Source organism: Prinia subflava, chromosome Z (assembly GCF_021018805.1).
Source record: "Prinia subflava isolate CZ2003 ecotype Zambia chromosome Z, Cam_Psub_1.2, whole genome shotgun sequence".
NCBI classification, from domain to species: domain Eukaryota; kingdom Metazoa; phylum Chordata; class Aves; order Passeriformes; family Cisticolidae; genus Prinia; species Prinia subflava.
The window spans coordinates 44179744-44204410 of NC_086283.1; the positions used below are offsets into that span (position 1 = coordinate 44179744).

A 24667-nucleotide genomic window follows, 5' to 3' on the forward strand; every position below is an offset into this window, starting at 1 on the left:
GGCTCCTGCTCTTGGTCCCAAATGTGGCCTCTGTGATGTGGAGGAGGAAGCTGGCACATTGGACACTGCTTTCCCCAGGGGCTCAAGCCACCCCCCCACCTGTCCTGATGGAGTGGCACCAGCCCCAGGAGGAGCCATGGCAGGAAGTGGTGACAGTGGCAGGTCCCTCTGCCCAGGGCAGCAGCTTCAGCCCCTCCACCCCTTTCCTGGGCTGGGACCGACTGCCATGGGGACCCTTGCAAGTGCATTAAGAGAAGGGTCCCCAGCCCCCAAAACTCTCCCCAGCTGTGCAAGAGGCCAAGCCACTCACAACTCTAGCAAGGCTCTCACAAATCTTCATTGAAGGAAAAGGAAATAAATTGTTATTTCCTTCACACAGTCTCTAGGCAGTGCTTTCTCCCTGCAGGGTAGCAGAAGCCAAAGGCAGAACTGAGAGCTCAGGCAGCTGGTCTTAACACAGGATCATGCCATTAACCCAAGATGGGCTTAAAGCTCATTTTAATGGTCATACAATGCTTGATGAGGGGGAATATATGTTTAATGGAGCAGGTGGATTGGGAAGTCTGGACCTTCTTACAACTTCAAGCAAAGGGGAAAGAGGGCAAGATGCAGTTGGGAGTTTGGGATAAAAGTAGGCTGTGTTCTCCAAAAACTCAATATCAATAGATACCCCACAAGGGTATGGCCCAGTGGGTTCTCTCCCTTTATTCATATCCTTATTTTTCTACTGACCTTAGAGTTGCCATGTTGTTTTCCCTAACATGTCTTCCCTTTTTCCTCTTCTCTGACTAGATGTAAAACTGCTCCTCCTAGGTACCATTGACAAAAAGCTCCACTCGTTCAAAGGTTCTTGCAGGATCTCACAGCACCAAAATGTTGATCTCATCTAGGTTCTGTTCCGGGCAGGTGCTCCTCACGTTTCTGTTACTGGCCAGCCGGCCCCGCTGCCATCACGCAGGCAGTGGCGGCCGCCGCCGTGTCCATGCTGTTTAATGCCTCTCTGCGTGGGGATGCTGGAAGGAGAAGCCGCCGCAGCCCCTGCTCTTCTACCCGCAGGGCAGCTGGCTAGGGGTGGCCAGGCAGGCAAAGCTCGCCGCAGGGCGTGCCAGGATGGCGGCAGCTGTGGCAGTGCATCGCCACGCATTGCACCTGGATGGCCTCCAGCAGCAGTGCCTCGCTGGCCCTGGAAAAATACTGCATGTGAGCTGCTTTTGATTTTCTTTTTAAATATGTCATCTCAGAGGCATTATCAACCTCTCTAAATGGCCCAGTAGCATGTCTGTCTTCAGAGCTATCAGAGACCGGCTCTGTTGGACATAGTGGAAACTTCTAGCAGCCTTCCACAGAAGCTACCCCCATGGCTCTCCCCTGCTACCAAAAACCAAACTGTGCCAATTCCAACACACCCAGCTGCCTTTTCCCACCTCTGTCTTAGTGAAAAATAGGGTTATTTAATTCATGTTCTATAAATGATTATAAGCTGGAAACTGTAATATATTGTATAAAGGTATGTGTGTATGCTCAACCTGCGTGTTTCACGGACTTCTGTAAAGCACCTCTTCTGATCTTCCTGGTCCAGAAATAGAAGGTGAGAACACGAGGCACTGATGAGACAATGAACATTGACCAACCTACCCCTACCTACGTGTAGCAAAAATTGCCTCAAAAGCAAGGATTTACTCTGATTGGTTGCATACGTGCAGGAAAGTCATCACACACTTCTACGGTGGTTAGATTACTCAAAGCAAGGACTTACTCTGGACATTAGCATTTGAATGGACCAAGGGACTTTTTCAGGGCTTAGTGTAAACACTCTTAATTGCCGGTGCTTAGCAGAAACAATGGGAGGAGTGCTGCCGAGGGGGGAAATAAAGTGTATTTAAGTTGAGCCTCTGGACGGGCAAAGGTGTGTACCCATCTAGAGACACAGACGGCCAGGGTCTATGTCTATGGGTCACCCTTGACTCTTTTTCCCGGGAGAAACACTGTCAAGTAAGTGTCGCTGTTTGTGTGGGGTTTTTTTATTGCTTAAAATTCTGTGATTTGATTCCAAATTTTGTGATTTGAATTTTTAATAAACCAAATTATTGAATTTGGAAATAAATTGTCCTGGCATTTATAACAGTCTTGTTCCTCCGTTACTTCCTGAGAGCCTCTTAAATAAATTCCTCAACAAAGTGATTGCAGCCCTTTGCTTAACCAAAAGCTTAGCAGGGCTTGAGGACTGAGGCCCTGGGCTGGAGAGTCATGAGCCATCAAACTGAACTGAGGAGTCATCAGCATCTCAGCAGTAAATGCCTTCAGTTTCCGAAGCAGCTGCCAAAGGCCTGAGCTTTCACCAAGCTCCTAGGATGCATTGTTGAAACAGCCTGAAGGATTCTGGAACACATTTAGGACTCCCAGGAAAAGCAGTTAAAAGCTGTACAGACTGTGAGCAATGGAGTCCTTTTGAGAGGGGACACCAGGTCAAACTCCGGGAAATAATGACCATAAGGAAGACATGTGCAGCTGGAGCTCAGGAGAGACAGGGCCACAGCCTGGTTCCATTCACAGAGGCCTTTGCCAAACAAAATTTCCACATTTTAGGGATGGCACTTTGGAGGTATTTCTTCCACTTCCTTTTTAGCCACTGTCTTTTGAAGTAGAGAATTAGAAAAACAATAACACCTGTAAAGCTTATCTTATCTGATAAGCCAAGCACCACAACAAAATGAATCTCTTGCTCTGCTTTGATCTTCTCCCCTTTTTAGCCTGCAAGAATTGTTGGCAGGAGAAATCACTGCTAGATACCTCTTTTTAAGCAAATGCCTGCTAGGATTTCTATCTGAAAAACAGTGGGAAGTAAAAGGGAAAGATTAGTACAAAATCTGTTTTCAAAAGCATTCTAAATAAATAGATAGATACACATAAAAGCTGTTGTTCCTTATGTTTCAAGAATGTTATATACCAATTTAATACAATTCTATATTAGCTCTTACCCAATAGAAAATGAAGTGAGAGAAATAAACATATTATCTGCATATATAACAAAGAGATCCAGTGTCTGGTTTTAAAAGGATGAAGTATGAAAATCATATAGTAACATCCGAATTGCACATTAACCTGAAGCAAAAGGAGTATTTTGGGAAATGAGCAGCACTCAAGGAAAAAGGCAGTAGGTCAGGAAGGCAGTAAAGAAGTGATTAGACTTGGGGACACAAATATTTGTGCTAATATGTAGAGACACTACAGGAAAATTTTATAGATAGTAATATTATTGAAATACTTAAATCCATTTTGTTTCCCCAACTCGTAGGTGTTTGTCCATACCTTTCCCAAAACCTGCCAAAATGAAAACAACCAGAGTTCAACTTAACTCTCTGTGTGCGGAGAATCTGTCATTAAGGCCCAACCCAACATGCAAGCCAAAATAATTTCTGATTTAATTTTGTTTATTCAGTCAGGCAGCTACTTTTCTAACAGGTTTCTTCAACCAATCTGAGATTCCATTTGCAAATTATTTTTGTGCTCCTCAGACTGTATTGCTTGGTCAGTAATACTTTTATTCTGCTGAAAATATAATTTAAGAAACAAAAGGAAAATACTTACACTAACTTACTACTTAAATTAAAAAGCAACATTTTGTGTGCAAGTCTCAAATCGGACAGGACAAAATGAGCAGGTAGTTGATAGTCCAGGACAGGACCAGAATGTCCACATGCAAAAAATTCCCAGAGTTGTTGTGCCGCCACACACACAAACATAAACGTGGAAAGACACAGCCACAGCACATCGCAAAAAGAATATTCCTCACCATTTCACCTCTGTCCTTCATGAAAGCATTCTGAAGCACCACATCTTGGATCTGGTGAAGAGAACTAATGCCATAGGCAGCTAAGAGGGCTTACTGAAGTCATGACAAGCTAATTCCCTGTTTGGGTCTCTGGAATTCATTCTGACTTCCTGGACAGCAGAGAAAGATTCATCACTTGACAGAACAGCACTGATAGCAGTAGAGCAAAAAGGATGTGATAGGGAAAGTGTACTGACTAAATGAATTAGCAAGTTCAGAATATAAAATGGATTGTTGAAATCAAAATAGGGTCAGGTGCACTTTGGATTTCACGTCTCTGTAGGAATGCACAAGGAATGGAAACAAATTCCTTGCTCAAAGTGAGTGAGAGAGGAATGTTTTCTTTTTAAGCACACACTCCACATGCACAGGGATATTGTACAAGCTGAAAATAACTGCACTTGGTTCTGTGGATTAGGTTTTGATAGTCCAGACACAGGGAAACCTGCTTCTGGAATCAAAGAATTAGAAAACCAGAGAATCATTAAGTTTGGAAAAGATCTCCAAGATCATTGAGTCCAACCTTTGATGGATCACCACCTTGTCAACTAAACCACAGCCACATCCAGTTGTTTCTTGAACACTTCCAGGGATGGTGACTCCACCACTGCCCTGGGAAGCCCATTGCAATGCCTGACAACAGTTCTGAGGAAGAAATTCTTCCTGCCATCCAACCTGAATGTCTGCAGGTGCAGCTTGAGGCTGTGTGCTCTTGTCCTGTCACTGCCTGGGAGAAGAGGCCAAGCCCCATATGGCTACAGCCGCCTTTCAGGTAGCTGATGTTGCCACTGTCATAGTCACTGGCATTGCAATAATCACAACAGAAGGAGAAAAGTTTGCATCTGCCTTTTGAAGACTTTAAAGGATGGCAAAATGGATGGTCATGCTGACAAAATATTGGCAGTTCCCCTTCAAGCCTTTTCTGTCTGTTCCTTAACACAAATGAGCTTTCTGCTGGTGGCAGTCAGCATGTTGAAAGGGGTTAACACAAACAGATTGAGACACCAGAAGGCTCTTGCCCCACCAGACCAGCAGGAAATATGTAATCTGTCCTCTGGGCTCTCATAACTGCTCATATCCAAAATAATATTATTTTGTCCAAAGTTGCTGGAAGATCTAATGTAAACCCTGCTGTGGGCTTTTTTTAGCAACATAAGGAAGGGATAGCAAATCAAAAAGGTTGGAGACGACATATCTATAGGTCCCACCAAACAAAAAGATATGTCCCTGCTGTCAAGAATTGCCAGAGTGGTTTTCCTTATTCCCTGGAAGCAAACTGTAAGCCAGCATCATGCACTACAGAAAGTCCGTAGAATGCTCCCTGGGAAAACTGAGGACAAGCAGTTCATCTGAAAGAAAAAGTTAAAAGGGACCTTTTTCTCTAGGACCAGTTTTACTGGTCAGTACCGTTCTTCTCTCTTACACATGTAAGTGATGCAGAGTATTACAGAACAAAAATCCTGATACATAAAAGTGTCTCAGTTCCCTTCTCTCAGTTCACTTCTCTAGTTGTGCTCAGTGAAATGTTACTTTACTCTGCTAATTATTGGGGATGACTGAGAGACAGGAAGACTGATTCGGTGATCAGAGTTCGATTTTACTCAGGTTTCCCAAAAGCTTATATACTATTTCAAACAGGTTAATAATTTTTACTACAATAATCAGATTTAAAATCACACACAGAAAACTCACGCATTTTACAACAATCCTTTGCTTGCAGAAGTTGATTAAATCTTCTCTCTTCCCGTAAGCAGGTGTAATCCCATCTCCTGTAATTTTCACAGTTCTGTTGGTTCCTGCCATGGCACCTTGGTTATCAAACCAGCTATGCTAATCAAGTCTGTTTGACTCTCTGTCATGTGTATTCCTAGATCTCCCCCTTCTGTATCAACCAAGAACACCCCCTTGATGGCTTTATTAATTAATCTCTGCACACATTGAAGCAAGCAAGGTATCATAACTAATACAATTATTATTACAATCATTACATGCATTTCTATCCTAAGAAAGTCTTTTAGCCAAGATGTCAGACCTTAGCCACTAAACAGGTTATCTAGCCAAGATCCAAATTTTACTTTTAGTTTAAATACACAGTAAAATATAAGGAATAATTATAACAATACATAATATAATGCTTAATACATATAAGCTTGTTTTAACTAAATTTCTAATCTATTTATGGAGTCTTTAGCTTCTTAGGCGTTTATTCAGCAATTCAAATCTATCATCTCTTTCCAGGTTTTTTACACTTTCTTTCAGGGCTGAGGCCTCACAATTTTGCAACATAAACTGAATCTCTTACTAGATTAAAAAGAACAGAAAAATTTTGAAAAGCTCTGACAACAGTAGCAAGTTCAATAACTTGAGGGGATTTAAGTCTGCCACTGAACAATTCAAGACATTAAAAACATACAGGTCTTTGCATAATCTTTCAGCAGGAGTGTCCCCAGCTCTCCCCTTTTGTTGTACCAGAAGACGTTTGAGAACGCCATGGGCGCCGAGTCCGTTCAATAATTGATTGTCCTGTGGGTGAGTGAGTTATGCCCCTTTGGTGAGTGATAGCCCATAAGGAGAAGAAGTTTGCAGTTCTACAGGAAATGTATGTGGGCCATTATCTGTCTTAATCTGTTGTGGAATTCCTAAGGTGGCAAAGGCAGCAGCAAAATGACATCAAGTGTCTCTCCCTGTCTCTCCCGTGGGAGCTGAGGCAAACAGAGAACCTGAAAAGGCATCAATAGAAGCATGCACAAATTTCAAGCGGCCAAATTCAGGAATGTGTGTCACATCTGTTTGCCAAATTTGTAGGCTCTGTAGACCTCTCAGGTTGACCCCTGTGTTCACATTAGGAAGGGAGCAATACTGGCAGTCAGGGCATATAGAAATGATATTAGAGGCTTGTGCTGGAGTTAATCTGAAAAGTCTTACCAAGGCCCCAGCATTTTGGTGAAAAAGGAGTGACTCAGTTTAGCTTGTTCTAGTTTGTTAGGCAAAATATGCTGCAATGATGAGTTGTGGTGTGGGTTTTTGCTTTGAGTTTTCAGGCTAGCTTTCTATTTCATTTGTGTGTTATGATTTAAATTATACATGCCATTGTGTGTCAATTCTCTGTATCCCTGCCTCTGTTGCTAGTATTTTCCTTGCCAATCTTCCGTCACTCAATATATCATTTGCTGTTTTGTATCGTTACACTGCTTTTGCTATTCCCATTGGATTTAGTTCTGTATCTCTGCCTTGGACTCCTCCCTGAGTGCATTCTCATTGGTTGTTTGCTTTGTATTGCCCTGTCTATAAAATCCACGGCAAGACATGTGCTCCCGGTCCTTGGGGTTCAGCTTTTAGTTTTTATTCTTCAGTTGTACCTTTAATAAATCTCCTCAGTTTACCCCAAGACGTGTCTTGCCTCTGCTTCATCTCTGCACCCCAAAAGCAAGCGCTGAGACCGTCGGAGTTCCTGAGCGGGGAGAAAGAGTCTCCCCAGGGGGAAATGTGATGCACCCCAATGCTGGCAGCGCATCCTGGGAAACACACACCGCAACATATTGGTGCACCAACATCAGGCAACAGCACCAACGATCTTGAGACCGCGGCACCACCAGAACACTGCAAAATGCCGCTTCAGTACCTTCTCCAGCAGACCGGCCATCCTGGACCGGGGTGGTCCCTCCCCCGCCGCACAGAGATGCCGCGTGCCACCACGCCGTCATTCTATCACCGCCGGCTGCACGGTGTGACCCGAGCGGCCCCGGCCTGGCGGGACCCCCAGCGCGGCGCAGGGCAGCCCCGGCGGCAGCGCGGCGCGGGCGGCGCGGTGAGGCACCGGCGTGAGTCGCCGCACGGCCCCAGCTCCACCGCTGCACGGCGTGAGCCATGGCATCCAGAGAAACCAGGTGGAGCACACCCCGCCCGATGGCAGCAGTGGCGAGAAGAGCCTGCGGAACAAGCAAACTGCAATGTAGTAGCGCTCATTTGGGGAGCTCCCTGCCTCTTCACAGCCCGCGAAGAGGAAGGGAGTGAAGAACATCAGCGACACGGAACTTCCCGACTCCAGAGAGGAACCAAAGCAGGAGCGGCTCCAGAACTCTTTCGTGCCTGCTCCCAGAGGGGGTGTCTACTCGGGGCCGAAAGAGAAAGCTCGCTGAGAAGGCCCTCGCAAGGTGTGGTGCCTTGGAGGAAAGGTGCAGGAACACACCGTGGCTGAGGTCTCTGCCATAAGTGACTTGGGGAGATCCAGTCGCGGAAGCGGCAAGCCGAGAAGAGAGAAGGAGTCCTCGGCAAGTCTTCATTCCATCGACACCTGCTACTCGACCAGCTGCGAGAGTCGTGGTGAGCTGAGGAGCGCTAGATCCAGTGCCAGGGTGGTCCACCTGGGGGGACTAGCACCAGCTGGACCTGCAAGAAGACAAGGTGCTTTGAGGACCAAGCACCGGGAACGGGTAAGGCTTCGGGGTCGCGCCCCTATCTACACAAGCACTTAGGTTCCCTATCGGTAATTAGGAATTGTGACTGGCTAGGCTGGTATGGAATTCCCTTTTCCAAAAGAAAAGAGGGCGGTCGGTAGCTTGCTGTTCAGACCCTACGGGAGTCCCGTGGCAGATCAGCGGCAGCTTGAGTGACATTTAGGTCCTCACTGCCCCTGCTCGGCCCCAGTGGGGGAACTGCAGTAAGCCACGTGAGAGAAAGCTTTTGGAGGGGGAGGGTAGGCTCACCGATTCCTTTCACTCTCACCCCTGTAACCAAGTGTAAGTCAAAGGTTGCATCTCTGGGGGGAGGAGGGAGGGTGGAAGGGACAAATAAGATGGGACAGAGACTGTTAAGCAGACAGCGAGACGTTTATGTTAGATTTAAACTAATTTTAGCTACTTGTGGGAGAGAATTTAAGAAAAAGTATTTTAAGAAATGATAATTTTGATTTTCGGGTTTTCACAGGGACCCCAATTGAGAATTTCTTTTAGTTTGAGTTTTGGGATTTGATTTGGAAAGAGAAGTTAACGTTTGTTTGTGTTATAAGCAAAGAGACCCTTCAACACCACACATCTCGTCAAAATTCGAGCGTCGGGTCCCTCTCCCATGAATTTTCTGTTGGCTTCTGTGAAGCTCCCCTCACCCTCAGCCCCTCAGACTTCCCCAAACCCCCGCCTATCCTTTTTGCCGGCCGCCATTAACTTGGAGTGTGCAGGCTTTTCCTTCCAAGATGGCAATGCCCACGCTGCTTGGAGCCCACTTTCCCGCACTTCTCCTTCTTTTCCAGTCCTAGAGTCTGTCCCCGGTTCCATGCCTTCTCTCAGAGGTCCTTCCTTCCGTCGCTCTGAGGGTTCGGAGGGAAGAGGTAGCCCAGTGAGGTCTCTCCCTCAGAAGGGCCCTCCAGGGTCGGAAGACCAAGGGGTCAGCCCCTTTGAAGGGATCCCGAACCGTAAATCCAACTCCTTCTTCCAGCCCTACAGCCCCCTCCTCTAAGGAGGGACACCACTCCTCAGATGGAGGAGGTAGAGCCGGAAACCCAGACTTGGATGTGTTGTCTTGCCTCCCCCCAAGATGGCTGTGCCCAGGTCACACCTGTTACCGATCCCCCGAAACTGATTGTGACAGTTACCCAGTTCCTAGTTTCTTTTCTGCTTCTAATAATTCACTCATTAATCCGAATGTTTTTGCTTTTCTTTTTGAAAAGAATTTTCCTGATTAGCAAAAACCCCTAGCATTTGAATTGATGCAAGCTTCAATTTAACTGTTTAAAGCATCAAATTAATTTGCTTGTCTTTGCTATATTATTTCTTAGATTTAGTAATTGAAAGAACAGACTTCAGCATATGCTGCAATTATTTCATTTGTGGTAACTGCACAAACTCCTATCCATTTCCTGGTCATACCTTACCCAGTGTTCCTTTTGATTTCTTACTATTGTCATATTTATATTTATTATGTTTATATATGTTGTATTTTGTTATCCTTACTATATTATATTATGTTTATTATCTACATATGTGCATTTAATACATAGTTATTATTATTACAATGATATCTTTACTAGTGTGAATTTAAAAATATAGGTTCATTGGTCTACTCACTAAACCCTGTTCATTGCCTTTTTGCAAGGGCTCAGCAGAAAGTAAATGTCCACAGTTTGGTGATGAAAAACAGATTCAAAACAAGTGATACTTAATTAATTGTTTAATGACAATTATTTTCTTTTGTAAAAGAAAAATTTAACTATGAAGTCAATTTATTTCCACTTCATAAAACTAGTATTTGTTTTCCAGACCAAAAGGAAGGGATTTAAATTAGATGCCTTATTTCTTAAGCTTGATTAAATTATTTAAATTTTGTATCCCAATTTGTTTTTCCTGTGTTGCTTTTAAACTCAAGTGTTCTCTGTGTTCCAGATAATTTTGAAATAATTTATCAAGTTGTGTATTATAGAAGGAAAGTCATGCTGCCACACCTGCACCTGCCACCTTGCGCTCTGATGTTGTCATCTAAGGACTTGAGACTGCTGGGAACCTTCCAACCAGCTGACAGTCAGAACGGCCAAATCAATGAGAAGTTTGCTGCAACCTGCTTTAGCCCAGCAAGTTTGTGTGTTTGTGTTGTAGTTGTCAGCATCATAGATTTGTTAAAACTAAGAGAACTGGTTCAAAGACTGAATATCTTTGTAATTATGTTATTCCTTGCCATTCAAAGAGCAGAGCTTCAGCTGTCCGGGAGAAGATCCAACACTGAGTGATTGCAGAGCAAGGGGCATGACCAATACGTCTGTTGTTTTATTTTAGTTATAAACATGATTTAATATTACCTTAATAAAGAAAACTTGACTTTGTGAAAATACAGTAACCAGGAACCCATTAACCACAAATCAAATTTGGCTTTTAAATTTTAGAGTTTAAGATCATCAGCTTGAGCTCTAACCTTGAGACAAAGTCTCAGGGCTGCTGTTTCCCTGAGATTGTCCTTGGGGTTGCTGACCCCCAAGGTAATAAGGGTTCTCCCAAGGTTGCTGTTCCCTGGGAGTTTCCCCTGGGTTGCTGTTCCCAGAGGTAATAAGGTTTTCAGTCTTCTCTTCGCTCTGGGTGTTTTACACCAAAGCCAGAGACAAGTTGAGTCCAGCAGTTTGTGTTATCAAGCTGTTTATTCTTAATTATCTATCAGTTCTTGTCCAGCTTTGCAAGGCGTCCCCAGCAGAGCAGGACACGCGGCTGGACTGGGGCAGATCAGAGAGCCCCGTACCTTAAGTAAGGTACCCTTGACCCAACCACTGTCTGAGACGTATTTTTTATTTACAAAATTTTACCAATACCTACTACCTTTACTAACATGTCAGTTCTACTCTAAGCCAATCTCTAAAACCCAACTCAGCACAAGATGGGGGACGAGAGCAAGAACAAGGAAGACAGGGGCCACTCCCCAATTCCTCCATCTTGCCTCTTCAGCCCCATATACTAAGAATCCTAATTTCTATATTTATATTCTATAATAAACCATCCACTACTTATTCTAAATTCTTAGGATTTGTGATTCTTCCTGCATGTGAGTGTTCACTCCCATGGACAGGAATCAGAATCAGTGTCCACCTGGGATCTGTGTGGGTCTAACTGACCCCCCTGTACAGATCCCAGACCCTCCTGTACAGTCTTCAAATCCTCCAGAGCGGCCAGAGGAATATCCTGGACTCCAACAACAAAGATCCCTGAAGTTTTAATTGACCAAAGGTAAAATTTTGCAATGATGAATGCAGTTCCTGGATGCTGTAAATGCCAATTTCCTTTAAATTTGCTTTCTCCTTTTTTCCCTAGTAAACATTATTTTGGACATCACACTCTCTTTCTTTTAGAAAAGAAAAGAGGGAGATGTTGTGGTGTGGGTTTTTGCTTTGAGTTTTCAGGCTAGCTTTCTATTTCATTTGTGTGTTATGATTTAAATTATACATGCCATTGTGTGTCAGTTCTCTGTATCCCTGCCTCTGTTGTTAGAATTTTCCTTGCCAATCTTCCCTCGCTCAATATATCATTTGCTGTTTTGTATCGTTACACTGCTTTTGCTATTCCCATTGGATTTAGTTCTGTATCTCTGCCTTGGACTCCTCCCTGAGTGCATTCTCATTGGTTGTTTGCTTTGTATTGCCCTGTCTATAAAATCCACGGCAAGACATGTGCTCCCGGTCCTTGGGGTTCAGCTTTTAGTTTTTATTCTTCAGTTGTACCTTTAATAAATCTCCTCAGTTTACCCCAAGACGTGTCTTGCCTCTGCTTCATCTCTGCACCCCAAAAGCAACCGCTGAGACCATCGGAGTTCCTGAGCGGGGAGAAAGAGTCTCCCCGGGGGGAAATGTGACGCACCCCAATGCTGGCAGCGCATCCTGGGAAACGCACACCGCAACAGATAAGGTGACCAAGGGGGCAATCCAAACCCCTCCAACAGAGCTTGGGGGTTTCTAGGATTTTTATTCTGAGTCCATCTCCAAGCTGGCATTGGAGAAGGAAATCCCGAACTGCTCCTGGTCATCTCCTCTTCCTCAATTGCTTCACTGCAGCTTTCCTTTGTTTTAATTTGAAAAGCACCTGGAGTGGAGACTTACATGGCAGGGGCCCATGTCATCTGTAGAAGGAATAGTACAAGTACTACCAATCATAAAAACAACACCAGTATGAAAGCAGCCCCACAGCCAATTTCTCTGAAGGATTTTGTCTCCAATGGCTGGAGAATTTGAAAGGGAATCCAGGAAGCCAACTGTGCTGATCACTTTGGCCACACTAGCACACACACTGTGTTCACTGGGTCATTTGCTAGGTCACAGCCTTCTGTGGTTTGGGAAATCATCCCTGCTTTTGCCTTTCCTGCACAGGGAAGCTCAGGCAAAGCTCACCCACTCCCAGCTGCCCTCAGAGGCAAAAGGAATGCCCCAGGAGCTCCCTGGCTGCACAACAACGGCTTCTGTAAGGAGTCCAAAATGTCTGTGTGAGACCACAGTAGTGACATTAATAGTGACTTTGTGACCCCCAGCAATGCTGTCCTAAGCAGAAATTTAGAAGGAGGATGAGCAAGTGGGATAAAAGGAGATGCCACCTTTCCTTTCCCTCTCTGATGGCTGCCTGTTTCCTGGCCCCTCTCTCCTCAAGATTTCTTCCTGTCCTCAGAGGCTCTTTTCTCCAACTCATGAGGTGTCCTTGTGCTGCCTGCACTACTTTGCTGCAGGGATGACAGCAATCAGGCTGCCAGAAGAGGCTGAAGAGAGGCTCCGCTAATTTGAGAAATGGATGCTGTCCAAAGGGAAAAAACAAAAGAAATTGAAAGTAAAGAGCCAAAGGAGAAAGGAAAGCATCCTTTTCCAAACTGAGCTTCTATCAGGGTCAAGCTGGATTCCTCTAGCACCCAGAAACACAGACAGACACAAACGGCAGAGCGCAGATGGACTCAGCTCTGGCTTGCAGGCAGAGCAATGTCTTCCTTGGCATGCCCTTCCCCTCCTGTGCTGGCTGGCATCTTCCTTCACAGCTGGGACAGCCAAGGAAGTGGCCCACTCACCAGCTCCCTGTCTGCCACAAAACCTGGCAGCAAAGCCGCAGAGGTTCTCATCTACTTGACCGGGCCAGGCAGCACATGGGGCTGGCACAAATCCTGCTCAGCTGTCCCTGTTTGGCTGTCAGGAACCTCTAAGAGTGGGCCAGGAGGGACAAGCTGGGTGCGCTCTGAGGCTCACAGGCAGCTCCACACAGCCCTTGCCTTGCCACAGACCAGTGTAGAACCGCTTGGCAGGGACTGCTTTCCTTGAGTTCTTCAAGCCCCACTGCAGGCCTCCACCCCCAGCACTGCAATAGTTCACTGCCTTGGCTAGCAGCTAAACCTGAACACAGCAGCCAAGAGCAAAAGGGGGCCTCAGAAATGACCACAAGTTGCGAGCTCTCCTCTGAGGATTACCTAAGACACTTGGGCTTGTTTAGCCTGCAGAAGGGCAAGCCCCAAGGAGACCTTTCAATCTTGGAAGGGGCTTAGAAGAAAGATAGGGACACATCTGTTAGCAGGGCCAATTGCAAGAGGACAAAGGGGACTGCTTTTAAGCTCAAAGAGAGTGGATTCAGATTGGCTCTGAAGGTGGAAACTGTTTTCCAGGGGAGTGCTGAAACAGGGGCACAGGCTGCCCAGAGAGCTGGCAGGTGCTCCACCCCTGGCAACATTCAAGGTCAGGTTGGATGGGGCTCTGAGCAACCTGATCTCCTTCAGCATGTCCTTGCCAGTGGCAGGCAGTTTGGACTAGATGACCTTCACTGGTCCCATCTAACCTCAGTCAGTCTTGGATCCCACTTGGTTTCCATTTGAAAAGCACCCAGAGCAGAGATCACTACAGGGGGCCCATCTGATGTCCTGGAGTTTGTGCAAGGGAAGAGCTGGTGGGCCTGCAGCCGCTTTGCATCGTACCTGCAGAAGTTCCTTGGCAGAGCCTCGCCTGTCCACATCCATCTGCAGGCAGCAGCGCAGAAAGTCACGCAAGGCAGCGGGCAGCCTGAGCGTGTGCACATCTGGTGCCCCCTGCGTGCTTATCAGATACATAGCCTGAAGGAAAGGAAACATGAGAGCCTTCCTGTTTCTTCCATATCCTTAAGTGCTCACCTAGACGCCGTATTTCAAGCTCCAGTCTGCAGTGGCAATTTTTTGCCTAGCAGACCATTAGAGATGAGCCTGCTCTCCCAAAAGACAAAAGGCTCTGGTGCAGCCCCAGTTATTGCAACCTGCAAGAGGCCTTGCCTTGACAGCTCATGAGAGCCCCAGGGACCTTTTTTCAAAGTGGGCCTTGGTGGAACCAGTTGAAGCTGTGGGCATGGGATTTTGTCTAATGGAGACAGACCAGAAGGACACCGGTACCTGAGCGTACTTGCACCTTACCCTGGCACTGTTTAGACGAATGTAAGGAGTCTCTCTTTTGGCCATGTGTATTCCTACGATGCCAAGGGACCAGATGTCCACTTTGGGGCCGTATGGCTCTCCTCTCACCACCTCGGGTGCCATCCAGCGAGGGGTGCCGACCACGGACTTCCGTTTACTGTGCTCAGGGGTGAGCCAAGTACAGAGGCCAAAATCAGCTGAGGAGAAAAACAAACACTGCTTCAAAGAGGAAACCAAGGAAAAGGGTTTCTCACTCCAAGTCTCACAATGCAGTGCTCAATCTTGCTGGAAAAGCAGCTGTGCTCTCTTTCCTCAGGACTGCAGCCAAGAAAATTGAGAGTTGTCCCCTTAACAAACCTGCCACGATTCCCACCTTGGCTTTTCCTCATTCACATGAAGGTTTACACTGTAACTCTCTCCCTTTGGAAGGAGCACACACAAACCAAAGTTACTCTTGACACCTTGTGCCTCTCAGCCCCACTCAGCACCTTCCAGCCGCACCCTGAGCTCGCAGCAGTGCTCCGTGCACTCTCAGCAGCTCCACTGCTGGCACCTGGCAGCCAAACAAAAGCAGCCCCAGCCCAGCTCCTCCCCGGAGTGCTGCGCCTGACCAAGAACACTCACCCAACTTGACGGCGCCATCCCGGCTCAGAAGGATGTTGGCACTTTTGATGTCCCTGTGGATCACCTGGTTGGCATGAAGGAAAGCCAGGCCTTGCAGGCACTGAGAGAGAAAAAAGAAACAGGAGGCCAAAAGTTAGCCTGATCTGAATTCATCACACACAAAAGGAAACTGCTCATGAAGATTCACAGATCCCACAGGAACACTGAGTGCTGGCAAGAGGAAGAGCTTGCTGCTGCAACCCCAGGAGAGCAGGATCTTTCCAAGGGAAGGCATCTTTGTTTCTGAGGGGCAAACATCAGTCGTTGCAGGAGTCTGTCCCCTGCAAAGCCAGTCACAATACTGCTGCTCCGGTGGATATGTTCTCCCCATCCCAAGGACAAAGGAGGGTTTTCCAAAAGAGGAAAAGTCCCTGCCTTAGGTACCAAGGGGATCACTGTCAGGCGGGAGACTGGAGGACAAGCGTCCGATGGCTGCCTCCACAGCAGATTTGGAAGTAGCTGATGAGTCAGTTTTCAGCAGCAAGCACCATGGGGGTGCCATGCCATCCCTTGAAGCTGAGACCTGTGAGAGATGAGTCTCCCTTTGGCTTTGCCGTTGGTCTCAAACTCGGACACCTTTGCATTTACAGGCAAAGAAGTCAGTGCAGAAAGATTGTGGGCAAAGGCTTGGAGAGGCAAAACACAGAAGAGAAAATACAAAGGAAAAGGAGACAGAGAGTTCAACAATGGTAGAGAAGCGTAAAGAACAGACTATAGTAAGGGCAGGGACACTGGCAGACAGTTCCGTCCAGATGCTCTTGCTTCTCTGAAGCATAAGAGCAAGACAGAAAAAAAGCTCTGAACATGGAATCACTCAGCAAAGCTTTCAAAGGACAAGCCCATCCAAGCCATCCCAAGCACAAGCAGGATTCCTTACCTCGCGACAGACTGTTGCTATGTGTCCTACATCCATCCTTTTCTTTCTGACAACCTCAGCTAAAGAGCCTCCGTCCATGTACTCCAGCACCAGCAGGACAGCCCCATTGACAAGGTAGCTGGAAGAGGAAAACAACAGCGTGGAGCTGAATGTGCAAAGCTAAATTGCCGTACGGAAGAAAAGCCTACAGTTGAGTTTTGCTTCCAGGTCACTGCTAAATGAAGATGGAATGAAATGAAGACACGCTCCACCTAGGCTATCCAGTGCTTGCAATCTGTGCTGTCTAAATGGGGAAGACACGTCCACAAAAAAGGAGATGGTTCAGGTGGCAAGCAGGCAAAAAAGGCTGTTTTGGGAGGCAAAGATAAATCTGGAAGCAGACACATCCCAGCAGCTGCTTCATCATCTTCATACACAAATTGCACCCTTAATTCCAGCAACAAGGAGACACAAGTGTTCAGAGCTTTTGCCTTGGGCAAGTGGGTGTGCAGCACTGCGGACACCCTTTGGGAATTCTTGAATAAAGGACAGTCAAAAACAGGAAAACCAATTTCAAACCTGGCAAATTCTGTGTCTCCTAGTCTAGTCTTTTGGCATGCATAGCAATGGAAAAGAGTGGGAACATGGCAAGGCAAATCATTGCTGTGATGCTTTGTCAGCACTTCTCCTCTGACACTTGGAAAAATTCATGCCCCAAAACAGCAAAAGAACATGCAGCCAGTGAACATACAGGCTGCTGGCTTAGTAAGAGAGCCAGATTTCTAAGAACAGTCTCCAAGCTCTTTATGCCAGGAACCATTCCTGGGGACAAAATGCAATCTCCTCCCACGTCTCTTACAGGAGTGGATTGCTGCAATAGAAAGATCGCTTTTCAGCCAGTGAGGAAAGAGCTTTGCAATCTGTGCCTTGCATGTATGCAAACGAACATTCCCAGAACAACACCAGAACTATTTACCTTTGTAGGTAGGTGACAATATTGGGGTGTCTTTTTTCTTTCAAGACCAGGATTTCTTTTAACACTTCCTCGACACCCTGGTGCTGGAGATTAAGTTCTTTTATGGCCACCTACAATGATGTTGAAAGCTGTTAGGAGCACACATTACATGAGCCTCTTTCTCCCGTGCGCTCATGAGCCTGGATGCCTTGTCACCTGGGTAAAAAGGGAATCCAAACCATCAACCACAAAATGCTAACAACACTCTCTGCACCCACAGACTTCTCAAATAGACTTTGTTTATCGCTTACACACCTTTTGCTAGCCAAAAGCAATGTTGCTGCTGTGAAAAGAAATTGAAACCGCAGATAACACGTTAGCATTTCTAGGGGCTTTGACCAGCACTTCAGAAACTGCTGCCATTCTTGATTGTGCGCCAAAGTAAATACAGACAGACATTAGGGAGAAAATGCTGTCCAGAAAAGAACTCCAAGGCGACTCAAAGCAAAGTTGCAATTCTAGCACATCCCAACTTCTTCAGTTTGGATTTTGCATCTCTGAAGAACGTTCTTCACCACGCTCTAGACTTGTAATTATGTAGTGGGTTTAAAAATGAAGAATCCTTTCTGTGGTACATTATGGATACACACCAGGTTGAAATGGGCTTTAGGGCTTACAGAATGCCTTGTAGTGCAGTGCCTCCAAGTGCAGTTCTTGAGCGCAGCACTGCAGGTGGATCAGGAACTACTCCAGGACAATGGAGTAGTATTTGCTGAGAGCCACCAATGAGAATTCAGGACTCTGAACTTTTAGCCCCAAAGAACAGTGGGACTCTCCAAGACACACCATCGTGTCTGTTCAGTACAAGCAGCAGCTCTGTAATGGCATGTCACTGACACAGGACCAACACAAGGTTGTATTATTCAAAGCTCTTCATCAACTTCTTCACACTGATGTCTTTGTCTGTGTGTGTGTGTATGTATATGTGTGGGGGTGTGTACCAGGTTACCTAGGACTGAAATGCCAAACTGCACTCCAGACGAGATCTTTCCTTCTTTAGGTCTTGCATTATATTTTCAAACTGCACCACGTGATGGAAAACAATGGGAAATCCTATCTGTGTCTGAACCTGGGCTTAAGAGGAATTGGTCCAAAAATGAGGGCTGTTGCCATCAGCTAATCTATGCATATTTAGCCAGTAAATCCAAGCCAGTGTGTCCTCAGAAAAACACCACTGCTGTCCTTGCATCCATTCAGCTAGGTAAGAAGGACAAAGCCTGTCCAAGATGCATTTTGCAGCCTGCTTCTGCGGGACAGCCTTTGTAGCAAAGACAGGCGGCCCAAAGCTCTGGCCACAGATCCCATCCCAGGGGAAATGAGATGCAAAATCTGCATGGGCTGTTGGCACTTACCTGTTGTCCCCTGGCAGCATTCAAGGCCTTAGAAACGGTGCCAAAAGCCCTACAAAAAGGACAGCGGTGAGAACAGAGAAGCTGTTCAGTGCTGAGAAGCAAAAGGCAGCCCAGGAGGGAGCTCTCTGCTGCCTGAAGCATCTCTAAAACACCAGAGGTCATCTACTCTTCAGCCAATGGCACAGCAGCCCAGCAGCCCTCTGCCGTGCAGCGTGTGCAAGAGAAAAGAGGCGTCCAACAGGAAAAAAAAGGGCTGCTACAAATCTCCAAAGTACACACTAGAATATGGATGTGGGGGTTTTCTTTGCCTTTTCCTTTCTGTGTCTGTGCGTGTGGCGTGCCTTTCCAGGCAATGAAACATGTAGGCCTGTTGGGCCTTCTCACCTCTCTCTTGATTCTATCCGTTAAACTCAGGCAACACCACACAGCCCTTCTTAGTGTCCTGACCACTGAATATTGTTTTCAGCAAGATTTTGGAAAGAAAACAGCTGTTATCTGACAGCTATCAGGAGGGAAGCTCTCTCTCAGGTTTTGCTTCCTTCCTTAGTGTGGCCATCTTACTTTGACTCATACAAAACCAAGTTTCCTAGGAAAACAAGCAAACTGGTGCCACACGCTTGAGGGACAGGAGGGCTTCCAGGTGCTGCTCCCTAAAGCAGGCAAGACTTTGGCACCATCCAGTTATCTTTGATGATGCCATGTGATCAGTACTGAGACAGGGACAATCTAAAGCCGGGCTCTGAAGATGCTTGCAGCTTGCCTGACTTCCCACTTGATACTGCACCACCAAAATACCTGGCCCATAGTTGTGTAGAAGGAAGTGTGGCTGCACTCACCCACTGCCAATATGTTGCCAGCCAGTGTATTTCTCTGCTGGATCTGCCATGCTCACAATGCTCCCTGAAAGAAACAAAATGCAAGAAGCAAACTTCAAAAGAGAGAGACTGACTTCTAGGAGCTCTGAAACTCAGCTCCACTCTGTGAGGCTCTGAGCAATTCATGGTCGGTTGCCTTACAGTGACATCAACAAGAACAACAACAGCAGCAGCCCCAGCAAGCCAGGCAGCTCTGAAACACACACGGCCTGCACACAGTCTGATTCTCCATACTCCTTTGCAGGTTTACCTTGAGAGCAAACTAAGCCCAGGGAGAAACCTTCAGAGCACACAGAGATCAGAAAGGAACAGGCACCAAGGCAAGTGATTGCAATCTACAAAGGGAAGGAGGGCTGAAAAATCATGACCCTTCCTTTTCTTGGGGAGAAACACTCTCTTGTGAGATTCCACAAAAGGTTTCATACTTGCAGAGTTTAAATGCCCCCTGGGATCTGGGGTGAATTTTTATCAACAGCTGCTTTTTGCAGAGCAGAAAGAATATTGCAAAGTGAATTCCAGGAGAGGAGGGCACTTCTCTACCTCTCAGCAGTTTGCCTAAAGAATGCCTTGCCAGTTTTAGAGAACAGCAGCTCATGCCATCACCAAGAACAATGGCTGTAAGAATTAGGACTCTCTTCCTTTATGAGCAGCCTAAGTTCCAAAGATGACTTTGCCCATTCCCATTTAGTGAAGAACTACAACTCCTTGTCTTCAGCCTGGGGGGCAGCAGTCACCAGCACTGGGCTCGGCCTCCTGAACACGGCCCACGTGCCCCATCTTCCCAAACGGGCACGGCCGAGATGGGTCACAAGGACAGCGCCGCTCCTCAGGCGCTGCCGTGACACACACAGCTGCCCAAAGGAGGTGCTGATCCTTTCACGAGTCCAGGCAAAGCTGCAGCACCGCGGCGGCAGCTGAAACCTCCCAGCTAAGGAAGGCTCCAGCCTCTGCAGACACATCAGCCGTCAGCGGCAGGGCAGGTATGACTAAAAGCTTGGCAAAGCCCATGAATGGCCACTGACAACCACTGTGAAGAAGCCACAGCCAGACCGAGCTCCATCACAAGCTTGTTGACACCACTCGAGACAGAAGATGGTTGTCTCAGAGTTCAGACCCACGGAGGAGTAGATCAATCCACCCTCTGTCCCAAGAGTTGATGGCAGACACTGAGTAAAGCAGGCTCTCTTTACCTCACCGGTTATTCTCTGACAGCCCTGCACTGCCAGCCCTTGCCAGTTAAAAGAACCAGCTGAGTTTTACTGCAGAGTCGCCAAGGCCTTGGTGTGCTTTCCTAGAGTATTGAGGCCAATGCTTAGTATTCCAAGAGTATTCACTGGCTGGGCATTAACCGTGACAAAGTGCCCCGTACTGGAGGAATGTGCTGCAGAGGGGCTGCAGGCTTCCTCCTGAGAATTGCCTGCAGGGCAGTTTTGTCTGACCGTGCCACATTGATGTGACTTTTCAAGATGTACCTGATGTTCTTTTCAAGGAGGTTGGGTTAACCAAACTGTAGAATTCTCATCACAACCAAGAAGGAATCGTAGAAGTAATACCAGTCCTAAAAACAACCCCAGTATGAAACCAGCCCCACAGCCAATCAACTTCTCAGAAGGATTTGGTCTCCAAGGACCAGTGACAAGTCAGGAGTCTAAAGGGAATCCAGGAAGCCAACTGTGCTGATCACTTTGGCCACACTAGCACACACACTGTGTTCACTGGGTCATTTGCTAGGTCACAGCCTTCTGTGGTTTGGGAAACAATCCCTGCTTTTGCCTTTCCCGCACAGGGAAGCTCAGGCAAAGCCCACCCACTCCCAGCTGCCCTCAGAGGCAAAAGGAATGCCCCACGAGCTCCCCGGCTGCCTCCAAGCACAACAATGGCTTCTGTAGGGAGTCCAGAATGTCGATGTGACACTGGGGTGAGGAGGAAGATGTGGTACAGCTGATGCTGAGGCACACACACAACACACTGCTCCATTGCACAGGAAATCCACAGGACGTACTCAGCATCTTCAGGCATTGCTTCTCTCTCTCCTGGCTTGACCAGCATGAACTGTCCATGCTCGAGTTTTCAGGCTGCAGAGGGGAGACTCCTTCTTTGGAGGACGCTGCTGCAGAGCCTGTGTCCATCTGGGACAAGAAATTCATTTGTGTCAGAAAGGTGGCTGGCAGAGATTCCCCAGACAGCCCATTTCAAAGGGAAGCCCTTTGGAACAACACTGGTGTAAGGCTGCAAGCTGAGCTGTCAACTCTTCCACCTCAAATCCAACCCAAACAAGCAGTCAGAGACTACAGCTTGGCACAGCCAGCCATAGTAGAGACTGTGAAAGGGAAAAAGCAACTTGAAATTTCACCCTCTTCTCAGCACTGCATTCACCATGGACAGGGACAACTTGTTCGGAATCTGTGTGGGTCACCACGTTCACCTGAACAGACCTCTCAAAATACAAAGCCAGCACTTTGTGGACAGCAGAAATACATTCACAGCATTGCCGGCCCACTGGCCAAAGCATTAGCCCTGCTGCCCACGGCAGCCGCTGAGATTCAGTGGCCCAGTAAGAGTCCTTGTGACCAGCTGCCGTGGAGAACACAGAGTATTGCCTCCATCTACCTGCTGCTGTGCAGGGGAAAGGTGAGAAGAGGAGAGACCCCTTGTTGCATGAGTGCAGTGCCTACTGCTCTTCCACTCACCTGCTTTTGTTCACACAGCCTGTACTGCAGCTGGATCCTGCGCATCCTTTCCATTTCTTCTTTGTGTCTCTTCTCCATTGCCTTCATCTCCCTCTGAGCTTGCTGTAGCTTGTCCTTGATATTGTGTCAGGAAAAATCTTACTAGCACCTGCCTCTGTGCATCCAGTGCCTGCAGTAGTCCTTGCCTTCCCTCGCCTGAGATCTATAGTCCATGGCGCCATTCCTGCCCTTCCCTCTGCTACCTGGCTGGTCAGGCTCACCTGCCCATTCTCCCGCTCCTTACTCAGCTCCAGCCTCAGCTGCTTGACTTGCTGCTGGCTTCGGATTAGCTTTCTCTCCATCTGGTGCATTCTGGTTAAGACAGCAGCCTTCTGATGCTGGAGCTGCACAGAAAGGAAGAGAAGACCGCGTTAAACTTCCCACACACCACTTGTGTGGCAAGCAACATTGATGTGCTCATGCTCTCCAAGAGTATTCTGTTCTCATTCTTGAGTTTACCAAGGCCTAGCTAAGACACAATCCCACCCAGACAGACATTGTGCAGAGAAGCAGAGCCATTAAGGAGCTCACAGGAGTCCAATACAACACACAAACTCTCTTTTCACACTCTTTGCCTTTTGACTGGCTCTGTTTCGTATGATTGCTTATTCTGCTTCTATGATGACAGCTTCCTGCTTCATGTCAAGCAGCCTTTTCTCCTGCTCCCCCTGTACCTCTGCCACGAGGTTTGCCTGTTCCTCCAGCTGCTGCTGCGCCTCCAAACGCTGTTGTTCCAGCTGTCTCTCCTGCCGAGGGGAAGAGACATATCCAGATGAAGTCCCAGCTATGCTCTCCAAAGAAAAAAATGGAAGCCTCATCCCTTCCACAACCCCCGACCTGAAGAGTTCACAGTACTGTCTTTGTGCCCTCCAGCACTCCTGTCTTAACCAGAAACTTCGCAGGAGGGTCAGCAAGTGAAAGGAAAGGAGATGCCACCTTCCTTCCCTGTTCTGATGGCTGCCTGTTTCCTGGCCCCTCTCTCCTCAGCATTTCGGCCTATTTTCTGAGCCTCTCTTCTCAAAGTTCCTCTGCCTTTTGATCAAGGAAAAGCTGCAGGTGGACTGCAGGACAAGGAGGGGGCCAGCACCCCAACGCCCTAGTCACAAGACAGGCCAGCAACAGGGACCTGTGGCATATGTTTCAAGCCCAAAGGGAAGATGTGCGTCCACTGTGGAAGGACAGAAAGCAGGGAACCCCGCTGCTGGGACCGCAGTTGGCAGCGAGGTCAGCAGCAGTCGGCTGCATGGCACGAGGCTGTGGGGAAGATCCTGCTCCTTTGCTGCCATGCCTTGGGTGGTGACCACCCAGCCTCCTGGGGAACTTGACTTATGCCCATCCTGAAGCTGTAGCTGCATTTACTGTCCCAGCACCATCCTCTGCGTCTTCACAGGCCTTCAGGTATGATTCCTTGAAGCCCTCTGCTGCCTGGCCCAGCAACGTGTAGCCTACAGCACATGCTTGCAGCCATGTCCCATCCTCAGGCTGCTCTTCTGCTAAGCCTGCCCACCCAGCTAGCCTGAAAACTTCAGGTGCGTATTGTTTCTTACCAAGTTTTCCTGGAGCTTCCTTTTTTCCTCTTCCTGAGCAGATTGCCAGAGTCTGAGAGCCTTGATGTACTGCTCTTCCATCCTGCGGAGCTGTTGGGCCATTTCTTCACATTGCTGCTTGCTGAGAGATCTTACAGCTTGCAGTTCACGACCAAGGCCCCTCACATCCTCTGCAAAGATGGCAAAGGGCAAGTCAGAGACTCCCCAAGCAGAGCACTCTACTGACCTTAAGCCCTTTCAGTCTCAGGCAAGAAGGGACCTGCGCCCAGCTCCTTCACTCCTCAGAAGCGCTGCAGACAGAGCTGGCTACAAAGCAATTGCTCTAGGCAGGGCAATCACCAGAAACAAAGCGCACGAGGCTCTCACCCAGTATCACCTCCTTGGCCTGCGTGGCTGTGCGAACTTGGCCTTCCAGACGGCTCCTGGCCATCTCCAGCTCCGAGATGCGCCGCTGAGCCGCCTGCAGGCTGCTTTGCAGGCTCTCCTTCACTGACCTACAAGTTGTGAAGATGAAGAGAAATTGTTCCTGGCGCCCAGGGGCACTTTTTCCAGTAAGATGTACCTTCAGATCCCTATACCTGATGATGGAAAATGGCTTACATGGAAACTCAGATACAGCAAGACTATTTCTGCCACTCAAAATAGCAAAGCAGGCGCCACCAGGTGATTGGGTAGCCTTTCCTCATGACCTTGCCCAGGACAGAAAGCCCAGCTGAGTTTGATCTCAGCAGCCAAAGCTCAAATTGCTGTTGCGTGACGTATCCCACATGGGACGTATCCACCACATGGGTGGCTGTGCCCACAAAGTCTTGGCCAATGAGCAAAAGCCCAGCCTCTGCTCACAGCCCTGAGTTCATCAAGAACTTCCAAGTCACTTAGCAGGGCAACAGAACACAGTGAGTTCCTTGGTGACTCGTCAAAGTTTAAAG

At 47.5% G+C, this 24667-nt stretch overlaps 2 protein-coding genes across 3 annotated transcripts; both read right to left on the reverse strand.

Annotated features, from left to right (window-relative positions):
* Window positions 1-7532: 7532 nt before the first annotated feature.
* Window positions 7533-18749, reverse strand: LOC134564513 (serine/threonine-protein kinase PAK 3-like). Its single transcript, XM_063423406.1, has 8 exons — window positions 18588-18749; window positions 17197-17306; window positions 16242-16359; window positions 15326-15425; window positions 14702-14898; window positions 14237-14371; window positions 12913-13080; window positions 7533-7940 (listed from the first exon to the last, which is right to left on the reverse strand). The coding sequence occupies exons 1-8, from the start codon at window positions 18747-18749 to the stop codon at window positions 7533-7535; spliced, it is 1398 nt and encodes a 465-aa protein (XP_063279476.1).
* Window positions 18750-19371: 622 nt separating this feature from the next.
* Window positions 19372-23901, reverse strand: LOC134564281 (moesin-like). 2 transcript variants are annotated; one of them, XM_063423041.1, is made up of 5 exons: window positions 23739-23901; window positions 22866-22937; window positions 22413-22535; window positions 21465-21591; window positions 19372-19487 (listed from the first exon to the last, which is right to left on the reverse strand). In XM_063423041.1, the coding sequence occupies exons 1-5, from the start codon at window positions 23838-23840 to the stop codon at window positions 19420-19422; spliced, it is 492 nt and encodes a 163-aa protein (XP_063279111.1). In that variant the 5' UTR covers window positions 23841-23901; the 3' UTR covers window positions 19372-19419. The 2 variants fall into 2 exon arrangements, 1 of the variants encoding a protein (XP_063279111.1); XR_010083507.1 differs by lacking the exon at window positions 19372-19487 and having other exon boundaries at window positions 21493-21591; window positions 22153-22535.
* Between the last annotated feature and the right edge of the window lie 766 nt (window positions 23902-24667).